This window comes from Neolamprologus brichardi, chromosome 16 (assembly GCF_056152115.1).
Source record: "Neolamprologus brichardi isolate AB-2024 chromosome 16, ASM5615211v1, whole genome shotgun sequence".
NCBI classification, from domain to species: domain Eukaryota; kingdom Metazoa; phylum Chordata; class Actinopteri; order Cichliformes; family Cichlidae; genus Neolamprologus; species Neolamprologus brichardi.
Window position 1 is genome coordinate 18403489 of NC_142119.1, and position 18341 is coordinate 18421829.

The 18341-nt window shown below is 39.1% G+C and overlaps 1 protein-coding gene across 1 annotated transcript in view; it reads right to left on the reverse strand.

Moving 5' to 3' along the window:
• clybl (citrate lyase beta like) overlaps positions 1-14742 on the reverse strand; it is a 67074-nt gene extending 52332 nt beyond the window's left edge. The window contains exon 1 of the mRNA XM_006788158.3: positions 14692-14742. Coding sequence (XP_006788221.1) covers positions 14692-14735 — 44 coding nt within the window. The 5' untranslated portion in view covers positions 14736-14742. The remainder of the gene's footprint in view (positions 1-14691) is intronic.
• Between the last annotated feature and the right edge of the window lie 3599 nt (positions 14743-18341).

The following is an 18341-nucleotide window of genomic DNA, read 5'->3' on the forward strand; positions in this document are numbered from 1 at the left end:
ATGGAGCTCTCCTGTGAGTGAGACTCTGTTTACAATTTCAGCTCATTATGCTGATTTTATTCTTCTTCTTCATTAACCTGATTTTTAAGCAGCTGGAAAAGTATTTTACATTTGTTTTATTTAGGTCAGTGTTTCACACAAGTTGAAATTCCCCCAAATTAAACGGCTCTTCCCTCTTCTGAAACGACCATCGCATGTGCATGTATCCATGTTTGCATGCATGTGTTGTGTGGTGACGGTTGGGGGAGTAAGGTTTTGTTTGCTTTGCACATTAATGAACACTGCATTCTCTGCCTGCCTTTAGGCTCCTTAATGCTGGGGCTGTTCACTTGTGTAAACCTGTGTTTGATTTCTCCTTTTCCTCTCCCTCTCGGACTGCATATAGTAGCATTTAGCTGTGAATTAATTTTCATGTTTGGATATATCCTGCTGAGGTGTGATGCCAGTGGTGCATAATCAAAATCTGCAACACTACACATTGGTAGATAGGCCTTGTGGGTGTTTTCACTGTGCAGATCTGTAGCTGGGTGGGAGAAAGTAAAGGACAGAGTGCAGTCAATGGCCAACACACAGACACAACAGAAGTCAGCAACAGGACAATGGACATTTAACACAACTGAATAAATCTATTATTTTATGGTGGGATCTGATGCAAAGGATAACTTTTGCAGTGTGGTGTGCAGCTGTGAGTGTGCCTGTGTGATAATGCACATGTCTCTGGCCGTGGGACAAGACAAGCACCCAAAGCCACAGCTCAAACACCAGCAGCCCTTAACATGGTGTGTCTAATGCTCCTATTTAGCGTTTGGGGTGCAGTGGCGCGTGGACTGAGGTTTTTGGGAGGGGAGCGTGGATAGCACCTAGCCTGACAGCTGTGCCCCAAACTGAAGACAAAAGCCTGAGGAAGTACCGCATCAGCGAAGATGAGACTAAAAGGCATGGCAATTTGCTCGTGGTCTGGCCTATACTGCCATTTAATTCGGTGCATCATCCACCATTCATGCAAAATATAGCCCAACAGCAAACACTTCTTTTGTACACCAGAGCTTAAGCTGGTAGGACATCTTTAACAAACTCTGTTATTTAAAGAACAGGCATCATGTGGTACATTTAGATCAAAAGTAGATACACAAACTACAAATTCATAACAGACTTTCTTTCAGACAAACACAAACAGACAGAACATAGGCCACCTTTTGTGCATCGCGTTTTGTTTTTTTTTTTCCACTGGAGTTTGTAATCCTTTGATTGGAGGGAGTCTCTTTGTCAATCCATGCACTTCAAAGCTAAGCTAATATACCATGCTGCTTGTGTTTGTGTGTCTATGTGTGCAAGTCTGCATTCAAGTCTTTAACATTTCACATCAAGGAGCATTTTTTTGTTTTGTTTTGCTATGTCTTTTGTTTAAAAAAAAAATCAACTGACTGATCGACTGATTGAATAACTGATCGACTGATCAGAAACGAGGCTGTCTGTCAACTAAAATTGTGAGTTTGAGGGCAGAGTTATGCTAAAATCTATTTAAAGCATTCAGCACCCAGGATTAAATTTCATACACATTAACCCTTTATTGCCATACACAGAGGTACCTCCTTTTCTGGGTTAGACTAACAGAAGAAGAAGAGATAATTACTTGTTTGTTGTCACATCAACTATTAGGTGATAATTAGGCTGGGCGAGAATTTTAACTCACCTAAATGGTTTGTTTGATCTGAACACGTGTTCTCAGATGGATGTCTGAGTATCCTGCATTAATTATTGTAAACTGAAGTATAATCCAGCCTGTGCAAAGATGGATGATGCTGATGCCTCAGTATGCAGTTCTCCTCACTACGGGGTGAAAAACAAATATTTCTTTTGAACCCACATGTCTTACTGTAAGATAGTTTTGTAAGTAAGCATAGGTGGGTGTGCAGATTTTCTCTTATGTTTTTAATCACTGTGGTAGGTTTAGCTTTGGTGTGAATTGATACTAGCTGTGAACTTTACTTGGAGCTGAGCGAGGCAGATGAAACATTCGTAAACGTGAAGTGTGGATGGAGAGGTGCTCGCAAAGGGGTGGTGCTGCTATTTCTGGCCGCTACATCAATAACTAGCCCTGCAATAAAATGGAAAACTAAATATTTAGAGATATGTCTTAACATCAAAACAGGAAACCTATCCATGCCTCGCATAAAGGAACTAACTTTATTATGCCCTTGTGTCAATCCACACAATTGCAGAGATGTCAGAGGATTGAAGCTGACTCAAAAATAACTACTGGTTTAAATTAGACCATCAAACAGCCAGCTGCTGATTTGTTTCCTGTGTGTGTGCGTGCACATGTTGGAGTGTGGATGTGTGTATGTTGTGGTTGGATGGTGCACTGAGGGAGAGGACCGAGCAGGTTTCTGACCTCTCACGGGTGCAGAAAAGTGATTGCAACGGAGTCAGTTGACTAAAACAACAATGTGTGCAATAGGCCATTTCGTAAAAAAGAAGCACATACATACATACTGTAAGACCTTTTAGTCTTATGCGACAATATTAAGAAGGGTCTAAAACTGGAATTTTTATGTCTAAACAGTAAACTATTACAAGTCATTTTTAAGGACAATTCCACAAGGCAGGGTCCTCCCACTCATCTTTTATAATCAAGGACATCAAGAAGAAATGCTTATTTTCTCTTAAATGAGAGGGGCATTGTTGATACTCCACATTTAATCTGTGACAAGTGTGTTGTACCACAAGATACTTGTTTATTAGGTAAACTTAGGTGAAATGACCTACTTTTTTTTCTGTCATCCATCAGATTAGTTGTGCCTCGTCTCAGGTTGTGGCCGATTTCTGTTTTAGCAAGAAGCAACATAGATTTTCTATTTGCGTTTTCCAAATAGACAAAAATTCTTTAAAAAAAGAGTGGACTTCAACCAAACCGTACCCTTATGCCCAGCCTGAGGGCAGGTCACCTGGTACATGTTTAGTCATGATGACTTTTTATAGCAATAGTCAGAGATCCCATTATCCTGAGTTGTTTTATATAAAGCGTATTCAAATGATGTCACTGTAGACTTAGTCTCACCTGTTATGTAATCAAATGTCAGCATATGGAAAACAAAAATGGTAAAAAGCTGCGTGCAAGTAGGTCGGAGATTTCGAGAGAAAGCATTTTTATAGACAGCCGAAGGCTAAACAGATGAGAACATGCAATAAAGCTTTCTAAGGAGCTGCTGAACTTTAAATAACAAAGCACATGGTTTTCAGAATTAACCAGAAAATAAAAATAAAATAAAATAAAAGCCAGTTCATGATTCTGGTAAAATTTTCAGAAAAATCCCTCCATAACATGAACTTTTTAAACAATCCTGCTAACAAAAGAAAACAAAAAAGAAACTAATAAATAAATAATTAAAGTAACTTAAAATATGATATTTTGGTTTGAAATCAGCACTCTTTATATGTTGGTGCATTATTTTCTGATGCAAAAAGCCATCACTTTATTTATTTGATCCAACAGTTTGTTTTCTTCTTAATAGCTTCCATTTACAGCAGCCGAGATAGTTTGATCATATGTTTGAATAGCTGCCCCGCACCCTTTAAATGGCTAAGCGGAAGAAAAGGGATGGATGGATATTATTCACTCAATCAGGACATCTTGAATGGAAAACACTGCCACTGCCAGTGTGATAAGACTGTTCCAACCTTGTCAAATCAAAAGGTAAAGGGGTCTCTTCTGACTTTTTAAACATTGTTTATTTGTATAATTGTTTTGCCCGCAATGTTTGTTTTTGCTCCACAACATGGGCATGTGCTAATAGTAAGGGTTCTGGTGTGCTGTAAAGCAAACCCTATGTGAGAGTGTCTGTGTCTTTAGAGGGCATTAGTAGAGGCATTATCTTGTTGAGCCAGACAGTTCAGTAGTAAACCCTCTGGCAAAGGGCCTCGTAGTAAACTCTGATGGTACGGCACGGTAGAGCCGGAGTGTTGTAGCCTTCCTGGCACAGAGATATGGGTCATGCTAGACTGTCCTCTCCCTAACCCCAGCACCACAGCCCAAACCCTGATGAGATTAGCTGGCCAGCCAGGCGCTCAGTGGTGGTAAAACACAAACACCACCGATTATGTGAACATTAAAGTCGGATCCCTTCACACTTTAGCTCAGATCCCCTTGTCCAGGGTCACAAGTGGGTCAGTAAAATGACTGTGCTGCCATTTGCAACCTACAGTATATGTCAACGCTACTTCTACCTTGGCAGTCACCGTGGACTTTGCTGATCGTAAACAAACGGAGGACTTATCCTGCGATTAGCGATTACATCATCAGAGACTCGTGCTACCACTTTTAGTGGGTGAAGAATGGAACAGCAAAACAGCTGGCTTCCCAGAATCTGCCAAATAATGGTGTTTATTTCAGGAAATATGACTGCTTGCCCGACTTTCTTGACAACAGCCCAAAACAATAACAGGCCAAAGATTTTTATATTTCCTCGCACAGACAAGCTTTTGTGGGGTAGGTGAGTAAACACAATGCTTTGTCCATTTATACTCTGTTAAATCACTACTAGAAATGGGATTAGGCAGGTTGGTATGCCAAGGTAATCACCCATTCAGCAGCAGCCAGAAGAAAAGGCCTCCTTAAGGAGAAGGGGTGGGTTTTATATAGCCGAGAGCTTTGATTACTGCCCCGTCTTAAAACCGCATCCGATGAGTAAAGACATGCACTGGTCCTCCCCCACATTTACTGGGCAAGTTGCCCTCCTGGGTTCCTGTAAATAAGTGATGTCACAGCGCTTAATGATGCCCAGACTAGACTCAGCGAGGTCCTGGAAAAAGGAAAAAAGAAAGAAAAAAAAACGCTACCAGCTTCATCACTATTATAAGCATGCTGCCCTACTCTCATTTTGTGCACTGTATCTTAACAACATCAAGTGTACTCTTTCTAATTTTATGACACTAGAAAATTTAGCCCTCTCAGAAAAAAACCAAAACATTGTCCTCATCTGACGTTCCATCGTTCTCCAGGTAATGAAGATGTTCCCATGATAAGCAAGAAAGTTTCTCCAGGCTTTCTCCCCATCTCCAACGACGTAGACTGGTAGTGACAGTTGTTTCCAGTTGCTACATATAAAAGGGCCCATCATAAAGCCTGGCTAGAGGAAACAGGATAAGCGCTTGAGCCAAGGCAGTAAAAAGCTCTCTGGGAACTTGAAAGCCACACAAATGAAGTCTGCGTCTGCCATCTGGAAACAATAAACAAACAAAACCCAGCAGCCAAACAAACACCACGAACGGCAGAGAGGGAGAGAGCGAGAGAGAGAAAGACACCAAGAGAGAAAAAGCGAGCCAAAAAGAGAGAGAAAGAGAAGTGAAATCTGGCTTTAAGAGTTTGAGAGTGTAAAAAGGGAAGGTATCAATGTTTAAATGTGTGCAGCATGCATCATTAGCAGACAGTGATAGGAAGACAGACACAGAGACAAGCCTTTGTATAAAATATCCTTTGATGCTGGGGAGATGGTCCTGCTGTTTGAACGTGTGTGGTACCACTGAAACCTGGTTCTAATGAAGTGTAGTGCTAACAGGAGGCTGCCTGTCTGCAACCAGTGCTGGTGCCAGGGATTTGATGAGAAGTTATAAAACCAAAATTTCCAAGTTTGAAATTCTGCAAAATACCAAAAACTCTTTGCTTCCCACCCAAATAAATCATACTTTTTCTTTCCTTATTTTTTAAAATTCAGAAAGAAGAATAAGTTATCTACTCCTTTCACCCGAAGGCTTAGCTTTAAGTGTTGTTAAATTTTAAAATTTCTATAAATCATATAGAGTAGCACACCTTCTTGAGAATACACTCAGGAATACCAGAGTAAACTTCATTACATATGATAGAAAAAAAAGGTTCAAACTCGACAAACTTATGATCAGATTAAAAACGTGTGGTCAAAGCTCACCGTGATGCTACTAAACATATTTATACCAAAACTCAATAATTAGTTTGTGACGTAGAGCAAAATATCAGACATCTAAAGGTATTTGATGCCACAATGCTACATTCACACTTGATTGGGACACTGTTTTGTTGCAGACATGGATGTAAACTGCAACTTGACTGGTTGTTACGGGCATACAAAGCAGCTCTAGTTTGAACTCTTTTTGATAGTTTAATTTTAGCTTCACTGTTTCACCACTAATATCGCTTCTGGTTTTGATATTATTATTAGTACATATTATTTAAAATATTTGTTTTCTTGGTAATCAGGTACTTTTTCATATGAGGAAAAGGGCCCCTGCCAGAATTTTATCTCGAGACATAGTTGTTAATGTTCCAAATCAGGTTTGCTGGGCAGTCACTTGGTGACAGTGTGTGACTATTTAATGAGGGAAATTCATGAGATAAAGCTTCACCTTCTAATAAACTAAAACTCAGAAGCTTCTCTAAAAGACTTTCTCATAAGAAGACCCACTGTCAACACTGACACCGAGGGGTTAATCAAAGAACTGCAGCCATGTGGCCACAACACTGACCCTTACAGATACTTTCACATATAGGCATACGTACACATAAGCTTCCTAGGGCAAAATGATACAGGGAACAGCGCTAACACATACACCACACACACTCAATCCCCCCCTGCTGTGCCCAGTTAGCAACACTTTGCTATAAAAGCAGGCCTCTTACTCATTAGTTTGCTGTGTATCAGACAGGAAATGCTGGGTAAATTACACCTCATCGCGCTGGAACTAGCCAACCATCACCATGGCAATGAGCCAACCTTGGTGCCGTGAGAAGACCTAAACATGATCGTGGCAGAGGAAGACGTGATGAGACAAGATATATCATTCCCAGTCCCAGTGAAACAAATCTACTCCTACAGGTTTCTGAGTTGTTAACTGAATCCAAATCTCTATGAATTTAACAGGCCTCCAAAAAACTCTGGCCTTTTGACAGAGGAGCTAACTCCAAACCTGGAAGTAATATCCTGCCCACACACAACTTTGACTGCTACCCAATTAATGGTACATGGGCTAAACAGCAAGAACCAAACAGAGTCTGTGTGAGAAACTGTCAGTCATCTGTACAATATATGCTCCGGTAGAGTTAAATCAGTTGTAAGTAGGCTAAAACGAGTCATGGCAATCAAAAGAGATTGAAATTACCTATAATTTGGCTTTTAATCAATCAAAAACATGCTGATCATGATTTACTGATACATTCAGTTTTTAACAGCTTCCACTATGCCACTGAAACCTATATAATGTATGCATTATATCCATTTTCAGCGGTTAGAACTAAAATACCTGTACGTTATACTTTCATCACAGCACTTGGATTGGCTCACATCTCTAAAAAGCAAAAACACAAGTTTCCCCACTTTTTGTTTTCATTAATAACAGAATATTTCCCCAGCTTCTCATTCAATTCGACCACCACGCTCAAATTCTTAACCACATAAACCACCCGCTAGCCAAGTCCACCGCATGTCTCTAGAACAAAATTCTTTTGTTGCATTGTTCACACATTCCTCCCTGGCCGTGTTTATACAGATGCAATTCCATGTGCGCACCGAGGTCGTAAGAAGTCCTACTCTGGAGCCGAAGATGTGCTATTGATCAAAGGCTTAAGCGCTAGAGCAGAGATACTTGTTTTGATTGGACTTTTTTTTCCCTCCCCCTCTGTAGATACAGGTTAACATATCCATCTGTTGGCCGTATGGATCCACCTTGGTCAGTTAAGAGACAAGTGTAGGCCTCTCTACTCTGCCAGCTCTTCTCCCTCATCCCTGTTTACTCAGCTGGTCCCCACGCCAGTCGTCAGAGCTTTGTTTTCACACAGCAACATGTGTTAATGCTCTGTAACAGATTTCAAAGGCGAGCTTAGCTGGGTCAACAACAGGTAATAGAGCAATTTATTGATTCTGAGGCTAAAGTGAAAAGGCCCTACTTGATAGTCTCTTTTAAATATGGACACTAATGCTGTATCAGTATAGTTGGTATATTTAAGTCATATCCTGTATTTTGGGGGTGTTGCATAATTCAGCTTGATGAAACACCAGCTCAGCTGACATATAACATGAAAAGTAAAAAAAAAAAAAAAAAAAAAAAAAAAGGTTCGATTTAAAAATAAATAAATAAATAAATAAAAAACGGATAAAGAAAGGAAGGGTTTGATGTTACTTGACCAACCTGCTCACTCAAGGTCCCCACGGTTGTTTTCTTGCTTGATTGGATTACGGCCACACACCTTAAGCTCAGCTTCCACCACCAATCAATGAGGAAATGAAGTGTCAACACTCTGGTGTTTATTTAACACTCATTTATTTTCCTACCGGAAGCCAAAGAAAGCTCAGCCACAGAGGACACCAGATGAGCAGAGGGATTTTCGTTAGCCATTTAGAATTATTGCATATAACTGTATACTTCTAAGAGCATTACAAACACGGCTTTCTGTGGCGTGCAACTGCTAATTGCTTTTCCGGTTAATAAAATGTTGGTTTTTATTTTATTTTCCTTAATTGCCTTGCATGAAAATTCCTGTGGCATTATATAGTTTTGAAATTAAATTAGCCAATTTAGTGTGAAATTACTAATGTATTCAGACTGAATAGCACTTTGCGCTACAATTAAGACATTATAATATTAGACATGTATATTAAAATTCTGCATGTTTCTAATCTCTTTTATAACTTGTAATACGAAGCTTTTAAACTCCTGACTGTGCATCCATATGACCAAGCTAAAAGAACTAGTAATGGGAAGACAACAGGAAGTCTGTAATGCTTCCAGTCAGCATGAAGTGCCATCAAAATAAAATTCTGCACAGTAGCTGCTGCTTAAAACAACTGGGGCAATTGAAAATTCCCCTCACAATTTATGCCAAATGCCACTTTATAAACATTCTAGCACGACTGCCAAGTGTCTGCGCTGCTTTATGCCCTTTCTCTTAATTGAAAACGTTATAGGGGTGCATTACACTTAAGGATTTTATAAGCTGTGCTATAAAGCCCTAGCAGGCCCTGAGAGGGGAAACTGCCCATTAACTTATAAGGTCCAGGCCTTGGCTCTCTTAATTGACAACCTCTAGGCTACTTTCATCACTTGTCGACTTCATAGCAGCAATCAATGTTTCCTCCAGGATGCTGTTGCATCTTTGACACGAGGGTGTTTGTGACAAAGAGCAGTCTGCCGCCAATGCCAGGGCGAGGGCTCTAGGCTGTCCATAAAACAAGCACACACATTCCTCTCCTAGCTCCAGCCATCTGAGAGGGCTCCATTTAACCATTCAGGTACTGCTTCCCAGAGACACCAGTGCAAATTCACTATGAAACCTATTAAGAATGTGGACTTTTTAATATGCCTCTGCAGTTCATATCAGCACAGATGAGAAAAACAATTTCTAAATGATCCACTAAAACACTCAAAGACAAACACAAAGTGGTATTAAAAACATGACATGCTAAGCAAATATTAGGTAAGATTAGGAAAGAAACTATTTTCTTTCAAACTTTTTCACGCTATCCCCACAAGCAAAAGAAGACAGACACACACACCAGACTGGCGTGACAGTCACTTCACACTCTAATGTGGCAGGATCATCAGCTTTGTGCCTCTGGAAATTCATATGCCTTGAATTAGAGCCACATGTCACGATGTTGTTGACCTGAATAGACACATTAATAGAATATTAAACTCACTAAAAGTTCTTTGTGACAAACATGCAAACTGTTTGAAGTGTCTCATTATACCTCTTAAGAGACATGCATGACAATTTACAAATGTAGGAAAGCAATAAGCAGCTCTGACTGTTAACCATCTGTTAATGGATCTCATGAACCATCTAACAAAAACACACTCAAGTGTAGCAGCAGTATCCCAGCAATATAATATTTGAATTATATGAACTTATAAGTCATAAGCAAGAAAAAGGGTTAAAATCAAAAGAGTAGATTGGAAGGCAGCACCGGTCTTTTTTTGTTTGTTTTTTGACAGTTTACATTTAAATTTGTTCATTCTTATGTTTTCCTATAGAAATTAACAAAAACTATTGCTCCCCTTTTTTGTTAGTGGGGATAAATGACAGCAAATTTGAATTAGCTACATTTTTAACACATCATAAACAAACATTTAAATCCATTACTATGACAGATCTGCAGTTCACTTGTTAGCTGAAAAATCTGACTGAGCATTAACAGCTACACATGGGTACGTGGAGATGGAAATATTGCTTACATTTGTGTCTTGATTTTGGAATCATTATACCCCTCTTAACTATCCCATGACTATCTTAAAACATAACATAACACAAAATAGTCACATAATAACTTAATAATTCTTTGAAAATTACGACTATTCCTAGTCCGTTTGCATTGGCCAAATATCAGTATCAGCTGATACTGGCCGATACTGGCGTACAGCTAATGAGATTTACCTATGTCAGTGGCCAGTGTTTATTAGTTGTTCCAGTTTTCCACTGGTTTAATGTTAAAAAGAGAACAAAATGAGAAATAACAAAAACAAAAAGCAAAAAGAAAATGAAAAGATTAAAAAAAAAAAAAAAAAAAAAAGATCTATATGGGCCATCAGCCAAAATATCACTTGGCGCATCCAAGTGCACAAAGACATTTATTGTTGCAGAGAATGAGGCCCAGTGACTTGGGACATCATCTTCTCTGTAGTACCACAAGCCTGACAAGTGCCACACAGGAAGAAGAGACTCCATTATTATTATTATTATTCGGTAACGAACAACTGAGCTGAAAAAGCTATATGAATGAATCTTGTATTATTTCTTAATTTAATGAATACCAATTACAAACCCATAAAGGCATACCCATTAGCTTAACTGGTTTTCGCCTCCTGTTAATTTGGCAATAATATCATGCTAGTAGACAATATTAAGAAGCGAAGAAGAAAAACATACCTGCTTAACAAGAGTACTGTCTCTGTAAGAATGTAGGTACACTAATGTGTTGTCAAACTTCTAGACAAATTCCAATCTTGATTTAGGATTTTATATGCTTTTATATGATGAAACACTTTAAAAGTATTTAAGTTGCTAAATTACCGACTGAAAACTGTCATTCTTAAACACAAAGTCATTATTAAAGTCATTTTCTACAGATCGCTCGTCACCAAAAAGAAATTACCTTCTTTTATTCTACTATCTGTAGTCTGGACATTTCCTCTTCTCAAACATTTGGGTAAAGTTTGTTGTTGTCATTTCCTACTCTGTGCTGTGCCTGTTGTTCAGCTACACACACCTGCCACTTCATTAGGTACATTAGTCAGTCAATCACATGGTAGCAACCAAAAACATTTTAGGCACTTAAACATGGTCAAGATGATGTGCTGAAGAGCAAATCAAGTACCAGAGTGAAGACGAAAGGTGATTTATGGTTGTTGGTGCCACATTGGCTTGCCTAGATATTAAAAAAAAAAAAAAAAAAAAGCTGATGTACTGCAATTTTCACACCAATCCATGGGTTTCCAGAGAACGATCCAAAAAGAGAAACTATCCAGTGAGTGGCCGTTCTCTGGGTGAAAATTCCTTGTTGATACCAGTGTAGAGATGCACTGATTTCAATTTATTTGACTAATTCCAATTTCTGATTTTTCGGCAAGTGTGACCTGGCAATACCGTTGCATATACAGTCAACTTAAAGAGATTATTAAACTTTACGATCTCCCCAAATGTATATCAAGTAAACAACTGATAATAAAGTGCTCTTCTACTGAAAAGACATACTGATAAAATGAGCTGCTGTACACCCACATTTACATGACAGGTTTTACTTAGCAATCAACAGCAAGTTCCCCAGAATTATATAACAAAACAAATTTCAGGTACTTACATCATTTTCTAGTATGTTTATAGCTTCAGCAGATAAACGGACGTCAACCATTTCTCTTTTTCACTCATCTCCATAATTTTCCCATAACTCCTTTGATCCTTTGCTCTTATTGAGCCTGCTGCCTTCTAACATGCTCTGCTCTCTGGTTAGCTTTATCTTTAGCCACTTTTCCTGTGTTAGCTCCTTTAGAATGACCATATGTAAGAGTCTCATTAGGTTTGTTGTAAGGAACATTTTCAGTTTCCCCCTGCAGTTTACTTTAGTGAACTTTCACACTAAAAACGTAGCAAAGATTGTAAAAAATATTAGTTGATCTGGTGAGTCTCCATTTCTGCTGTGACATTCAGATGGTAGGGGGAGATTGTGGTGTAAACAACATGAAAGCATGGATCCATCTTGAATTGTATCAACGGTTCAGAATACTGATGGTCTAATAGTCTGGGGATATTGTCTTGGTACCCTTTGGTACCAAATGAGCATCATTAAAACACCACAGCCTGTTGCTGGCTATGTCCATCCTTTTATGGCCACAGTGTACCCATCTTCTGAAGGGTGCTTCCAACAAGATATCACACATTGTGACAAAGCCTCTCAAACTTGTTTCTTGAACATGACAATGAGTTCACTGTACTCAGATGGTCTTCACAGTCGCTAGATCAAAATTTAGCACCTTTGGGATGTAGTGGAATGGGAGACATGCATCACAGATGTGCAGGTGACAAATCTGCAGCAACTGCGTGATGCTGTGATGTCAATATGGATCAAACTCTCTGAAGACTGTTTCCAGTACCTAGTTGAATATGCGTCACAAAGAATGAAGGTAGTTCTGATGGCAAAAAAGTGTCCAAAGATAATAACAAAAGACTAACTGTAAAATGTAATAGGCACTTTATTCAATCAGGCGTTATTCCATAAATGTAGTTTTATGACTGTAATGACCAGTTTATTTGCACTGTATTTGTCTACCAGTATTCCAGATACTAATATCAATTCAGCACAAATTTTCCACATTTAGAGGTTAAATTAAAAGAAACACCTCCACTCAGCATCACCACAAAGTACCACACCTAAAAACCTGAGTTAACCCTTGAAGAAAGTCCAGTTTATTGCAGGGCTGGTATATTGTTCCATTGATTTGATTATAGGTCTCAAAAGTCATTAGCATTTGGATTTATCACAAAAGCATAACTGGAAACTGGAAACTTCCTTGCAACTAGGAAGGGAGAAAAAAATCAGTGGTTGCACGATGACTGCACTGAATTTTTTGTAACATTTACTCACAAACTGCCCATTAGTTTAACATGAAACAGCATGAGCACACAAGCTGAGCACAACTCATCTGCAGGACACCCCTTTGGAAGAGGAGACTCAATTCAACTGGTTGCCAACTGCTTGTATTCTGGTTATATTCCTATAATCAAAGTAAGGCTGCTGAGCACTTAGAGTATGTCACTGATGTGAGTTCACCTTTTGCTTGTGTCAGTGAGCAGGTGAAGATTAGTACACTAGCCTCATTTGAGTATCATTAATAAGAATGGCTCTCTGAGGTTGCACAGAGCTCCTATAACAGTGAGGATCATCTACTTTTCCTCCAGTTATGATGTGGTTTTGGTTTGATTTTCATATGAATATGCATCTTTTATTCATCACTCAACCACAGCATATCAAAGAAGTCTGCAGCAGTGTAAAGTGATAGAGTATCCCATGTTATGCGTAAGTGCACAGCATTTGATATCCAACATTTGAACTGGCTCCAGCATTTCTAAAGTGAGCACTGCAGGACGAATGCTTTTCTAAAGCCGGGCTTTTATCCATCGTCTAAGGAGAAAGAAGGGAACTCTGTCATTATGGGACTGTGTTACATGTCTATCAAACAGTGCACATTTAGAGCAAAGGTTGACCTGTCACCATCTTCTGCTGCCTATGGAGAAAATTGCGAGTCACCATGAAGTCACAATTTATGACCGAAAGTACAGCAAAGAAAATGAAATGCAGCTACAGCAAAGCCCAGGTAGATACTTATAAAGTTGCCAAAGGAAGGCAACTTTTCCCCAGGTTATTTTCAAGGAGCAGAATGCAACCCTGTGATCTAATCTTGTAAATGTGAGTGACAAACACTAGACACAAACATAAGAAACGTCTGGCTTTGAAAAACAAAAACATAAAAAAGAGGTGTGGTGATATATTTGGATGAATTCCCATCAAAATCCAAAGATGATCACTAGAGAGAACAGCAGTAAAATAACTTTTTCTTTAAAAGTTACGGAACAGAAAGGGGGCGATAGTGGAGTGGAGGACGACTACCGCAATGCAAGAAAATAACTGTCAAACTTTTATGTTATTATATTTTCTTTGCAAAGTTGTCGGGAAAGTTGCATTAAAAAAAGCAAATGTCCCTCACAAAAGCCAAACCTGCATAGCACACGGTCTGTGTTTAATGTTTTACTTAGTTATCAAATTACACACTACCTCAGTAACATTTTTACTTCGTTTCCCACCTCACATTAGATGTGCTGTAAAACTGTGATCCTGGGCAGAATGAGTCACACATTCTTACACTACATTACTAAAGTCGTTCAACAAATAACAGCCACGTTGCTACAATAAAAATAAACAAAAACTGTGTATTCCGTTATTTTGGAAAACGCAAGGCTGTAAAAACATGTTGCTACAAACACAGCTGCTTCTCCACCGCCTACAAAACAAGTGACATTTGACCAGCAGCTGCTAGCTGCACGCCATGTGCAGGAAAACCTATTCATAAAAATTAGCGCCTAAATATTTACAGTGTGTTTTGTTTTTTTCCTCCTCAGCTGACAGGTCAAATCATCATTTTCAATCGAGATAAATTGAAAATAAATTGACTTACTGTGGGACAAGTTGTTTCACAGCTCTAGTAATGTGCGCCGCCATGTTTTCCGATGACGCTAAACGAGCAAGCGGCGATTGGCTTCACTAGCGGCGCGTGTGTGCAGCTTGAATCGTGTGATTGGCCACAGCCTGGAAAGGGGCGTATCTGGAGTGCTGTTAGCACATGGGGAGGTAAACAGAGAGTAAGTGGTTGTGACTGCTGTCGAGGATAAAGTGCAGCGGGTGAAATGTGTTTCCAGTTGTGATAAAGTAGCAGAAATAAAGAGTAGTTCAACAAAATAAGAGCAGCTGCTTAAAAACTAAAGTTAAAGTTTCTGTGGATTACACATCATCGCAGAGTACTGTCTCTCTGAACTGGTCCTCACATGAACTGTCTGGTCTTTGAAGGCAGAGACTGCCCGGAGCTTCAAATGGAAGGAAATGGGGGAAACAAAGTGAAAGTGAGATTTGAGCACAAGGCACGTCACCCCAGGAGTTGTCTCTCGCAGCAGTGGTGAATTACTACAGCTACCATCAGCCAGGTCCAAGTGTGGTGCACAAATGACACATAGTATTTGCCATGATTAAGTCAGCAGGAGATTTTCTCCAAATGTCAGCATTCAGAGGACAGCCTTTGGGCTGTGTTTGAATTTAAATGTGAATGTGCTGCTGGATTTATTGTAGGGCTTACTTCATGAGGGCTATAGAGCCAAATGTATCTGTTAGCTTAACTTGAGAAAAAGTCGAGAAAACGTCTCAAGTTCATGATTTGTTTATTTTTTTTATCTTGCTTTTTGAGATGTAAGAAATGAAAGAAAAAAATCTATCCACTACAGATCATACCAAACAAAATATTTTATTTTCTCCTCATAATAAGAGAAGATAATTGCCCCAGTTTTACATAAAGTAGAAAGTCTAAGTTAAAGTACTTTTTACTTAATGTATTTTTTATTCTGCATTATTTCTTCATTTTCTTTTTACATTTTGAATTTCTTTTTTTTATTATTAAATATACAGTACACTACACCCTTGACACGGGGTAAAAGTATAAACACTGCATCACCTTCAAGACTAAAAAGCCAAAAACGCCAGGGACAACTGAAAGAATGGATTGCCATTATTTACTTTATCTTTCTCATAGACTAATAATACATGAAAAACATGACAAAAAAATAAGTTTGGTTCCTCTTTGTCACTTGAAAAATCTGAAATCTTTTTTAGATAGGCTAACGTACATTTTTAAAAACATGCAACTAAACAAAGAAAGGTCATTTCTACATGTGATAAAACTGCGATGGAGTTGGAAAATTCCATCCATGGGTTACTTGGAAACTACTTCTTTCCCTCCCCCTTCTGTTCATCGAACACAATTGTTGTCTACTAATCCAGTTTTGATAGCATTTGGCACACTTTCTTTGGATCACAGCAAGATGCTCAACTTCCATTCTGGTCTCCCCTAGGAACCTCTGAGCCCAAGAAAGCAGCCGACAACAGGTCGCACCAGAGCAGGAGGGTTCTCCGTGTCCTCATGAAGCACAGAAAATTATTTTTTGATTCAAGTCACCCTTTTCCACATGCACGCACGCACACACACACACACACACACACACACACACACACAGACATGCACAAGCTCATCAGTCTGGTATTAATTCCAGATATATGCAGAATATGTGTTTATTCTTGTCAATCTGTTATGTTGTTGAATGTTGCAATCACCTAATGACCCCCCTGTAAGGCAACAGAATATAAAATATTATGTCAAAGGAGAAAGCTTTTTGCCTTTGTCCCGCTCTGTACCCCCCTCCCCCCCACCCAAATGGACAATGCATCACTAGGCCTTGATGCCTCAGAAGTCTGGGTTCATTAAAATCTTGAACGAGTGCCAAAGCTGTAGTCATAGATAAAAGGAATATGAAAGGATAACAAAATTTATGGATGGCAAGTCACCACCTCACCCTGGCATTTATAATAAACAAATGGTTTCTGTTTCCAATTTAAATTTCTCATTATACTGTGACTTTTGGAAAATGTGTTTTGATTTACCAACATTTTATCTGAAAAACTGTATAATTGATTAGATTTACATGGCTCTGATTTTAATGCTGATCGCCTGCCTTCCCCCAGTAGCACCCTCCCCTCCCCAAGCCCAACACTCATCCAAAAAAAAAAAAATGATCTGAACAGCTCCTGAGGCACATTAACATCATATAAAACAAACCTACATATCAAACAGTTTTTTTCTGATAAAATAATTGGTTTAAACCAGCATAGAATCCAATTCATCCCTTTGAAAGAAACCTCTGCGAGTGCACCAGAAAGAGAAAATGGTGAGATAGACTTCACAGCCCAAGTGAGATGGACATCAATGCGGTGTGCCAGCAATGGCTATATTAACCCATGGCTAAATCCCATCACACAAATGTCAGTGTATCCGTTATGAAACCATGACATTTAGATCCAAGGTCTCCATTGTGGTTTTAGAGGGAGCTGATGTTTGTCCATTCTTTGCATCCATCAAACCCGCACACAGCCTCACAGCCAACTGTACTCTAAGCATAGAAAGGTTAAAGATCATAAAGGTTTACATATCCAGTGTTACTGCAAACTGTTTTTAATACAGCAAGTTTTTGTTTTGTTTTGATGATGTAGGGAAGAAATGATCATGGTAGTCTGTGCCAAGATTTTCATGATTATTAATGTCACAATTTGGCTAAGAGACGATTTATTGTAATTATATAAAATAAAATATAAATAAGATATATAATATTCTTCTTTTGAAATGATTCATTTTGTTTGCAGCATTGCCAGTGATCTGTAAAACATATACTTCAATTATATATTTTTTTTCTGAAAGAAGACGCTGCACAAAATTTTGAAACTATAATATTTATTGAGTAAAAAATCTTAATATCAGTCAATTTGTTGAAATTCTTCTAATATTTAGCCATATTTGCTACTAATTTAACCTAGATAAAATCTCCTAAAATCACTTCTAGCTTTACAACACACCAGGGCTGGCCTGGTCTGACACATCACGACCACTCATGAGTCGTTTGTAATGAGGAGCAAAAGCCATATTCAGGATGTGGACAATGTGTCATGAAGCTCTCATGTTACAAGGGAAACACCTATAAGCCACTTGGCTGAGAATCATGAGATGTTTAATTGTTGCCTCCTTACATTAGCTTGAATCTCCCCCCTGAGGCATCAGTTTGGAGGTCAGGTTCTGGAGTGGTGTGTGGAAGAAGGGGGTGATACTGGTGGTGGTGATGATACGGGGGAATAAAATCCCTTTATTATCAGATCTCTCTTACACTCTCTGTCTCTCTCTTCTACCAACTGTAGTCCAGATCAGGAATTACAAATGATATCATGACAATTTGCCATGCTCTTCAAACCAGTGATGTTTTACCGACTCATTTGCTATGATACCTTGTTACGGATCCAGCTGTGAATCAGGGACGTGTCATGGGGCTAGAAGCCCACCTCCCGCTGAGCCTGGCCAATGACCTGGAAGGCAATAGGGGATGCCAGTGCCTGCAGCATGTGCTGCACTGACAAAGCAGCAGGGCACCGTCAAAAACCCTCTCATACAAACTTTGCAGATCACTCCGTTTTTAACAGATGAGTAAGCACTGGTGCTGGCTTTTTTTTCTCCGCACTAAC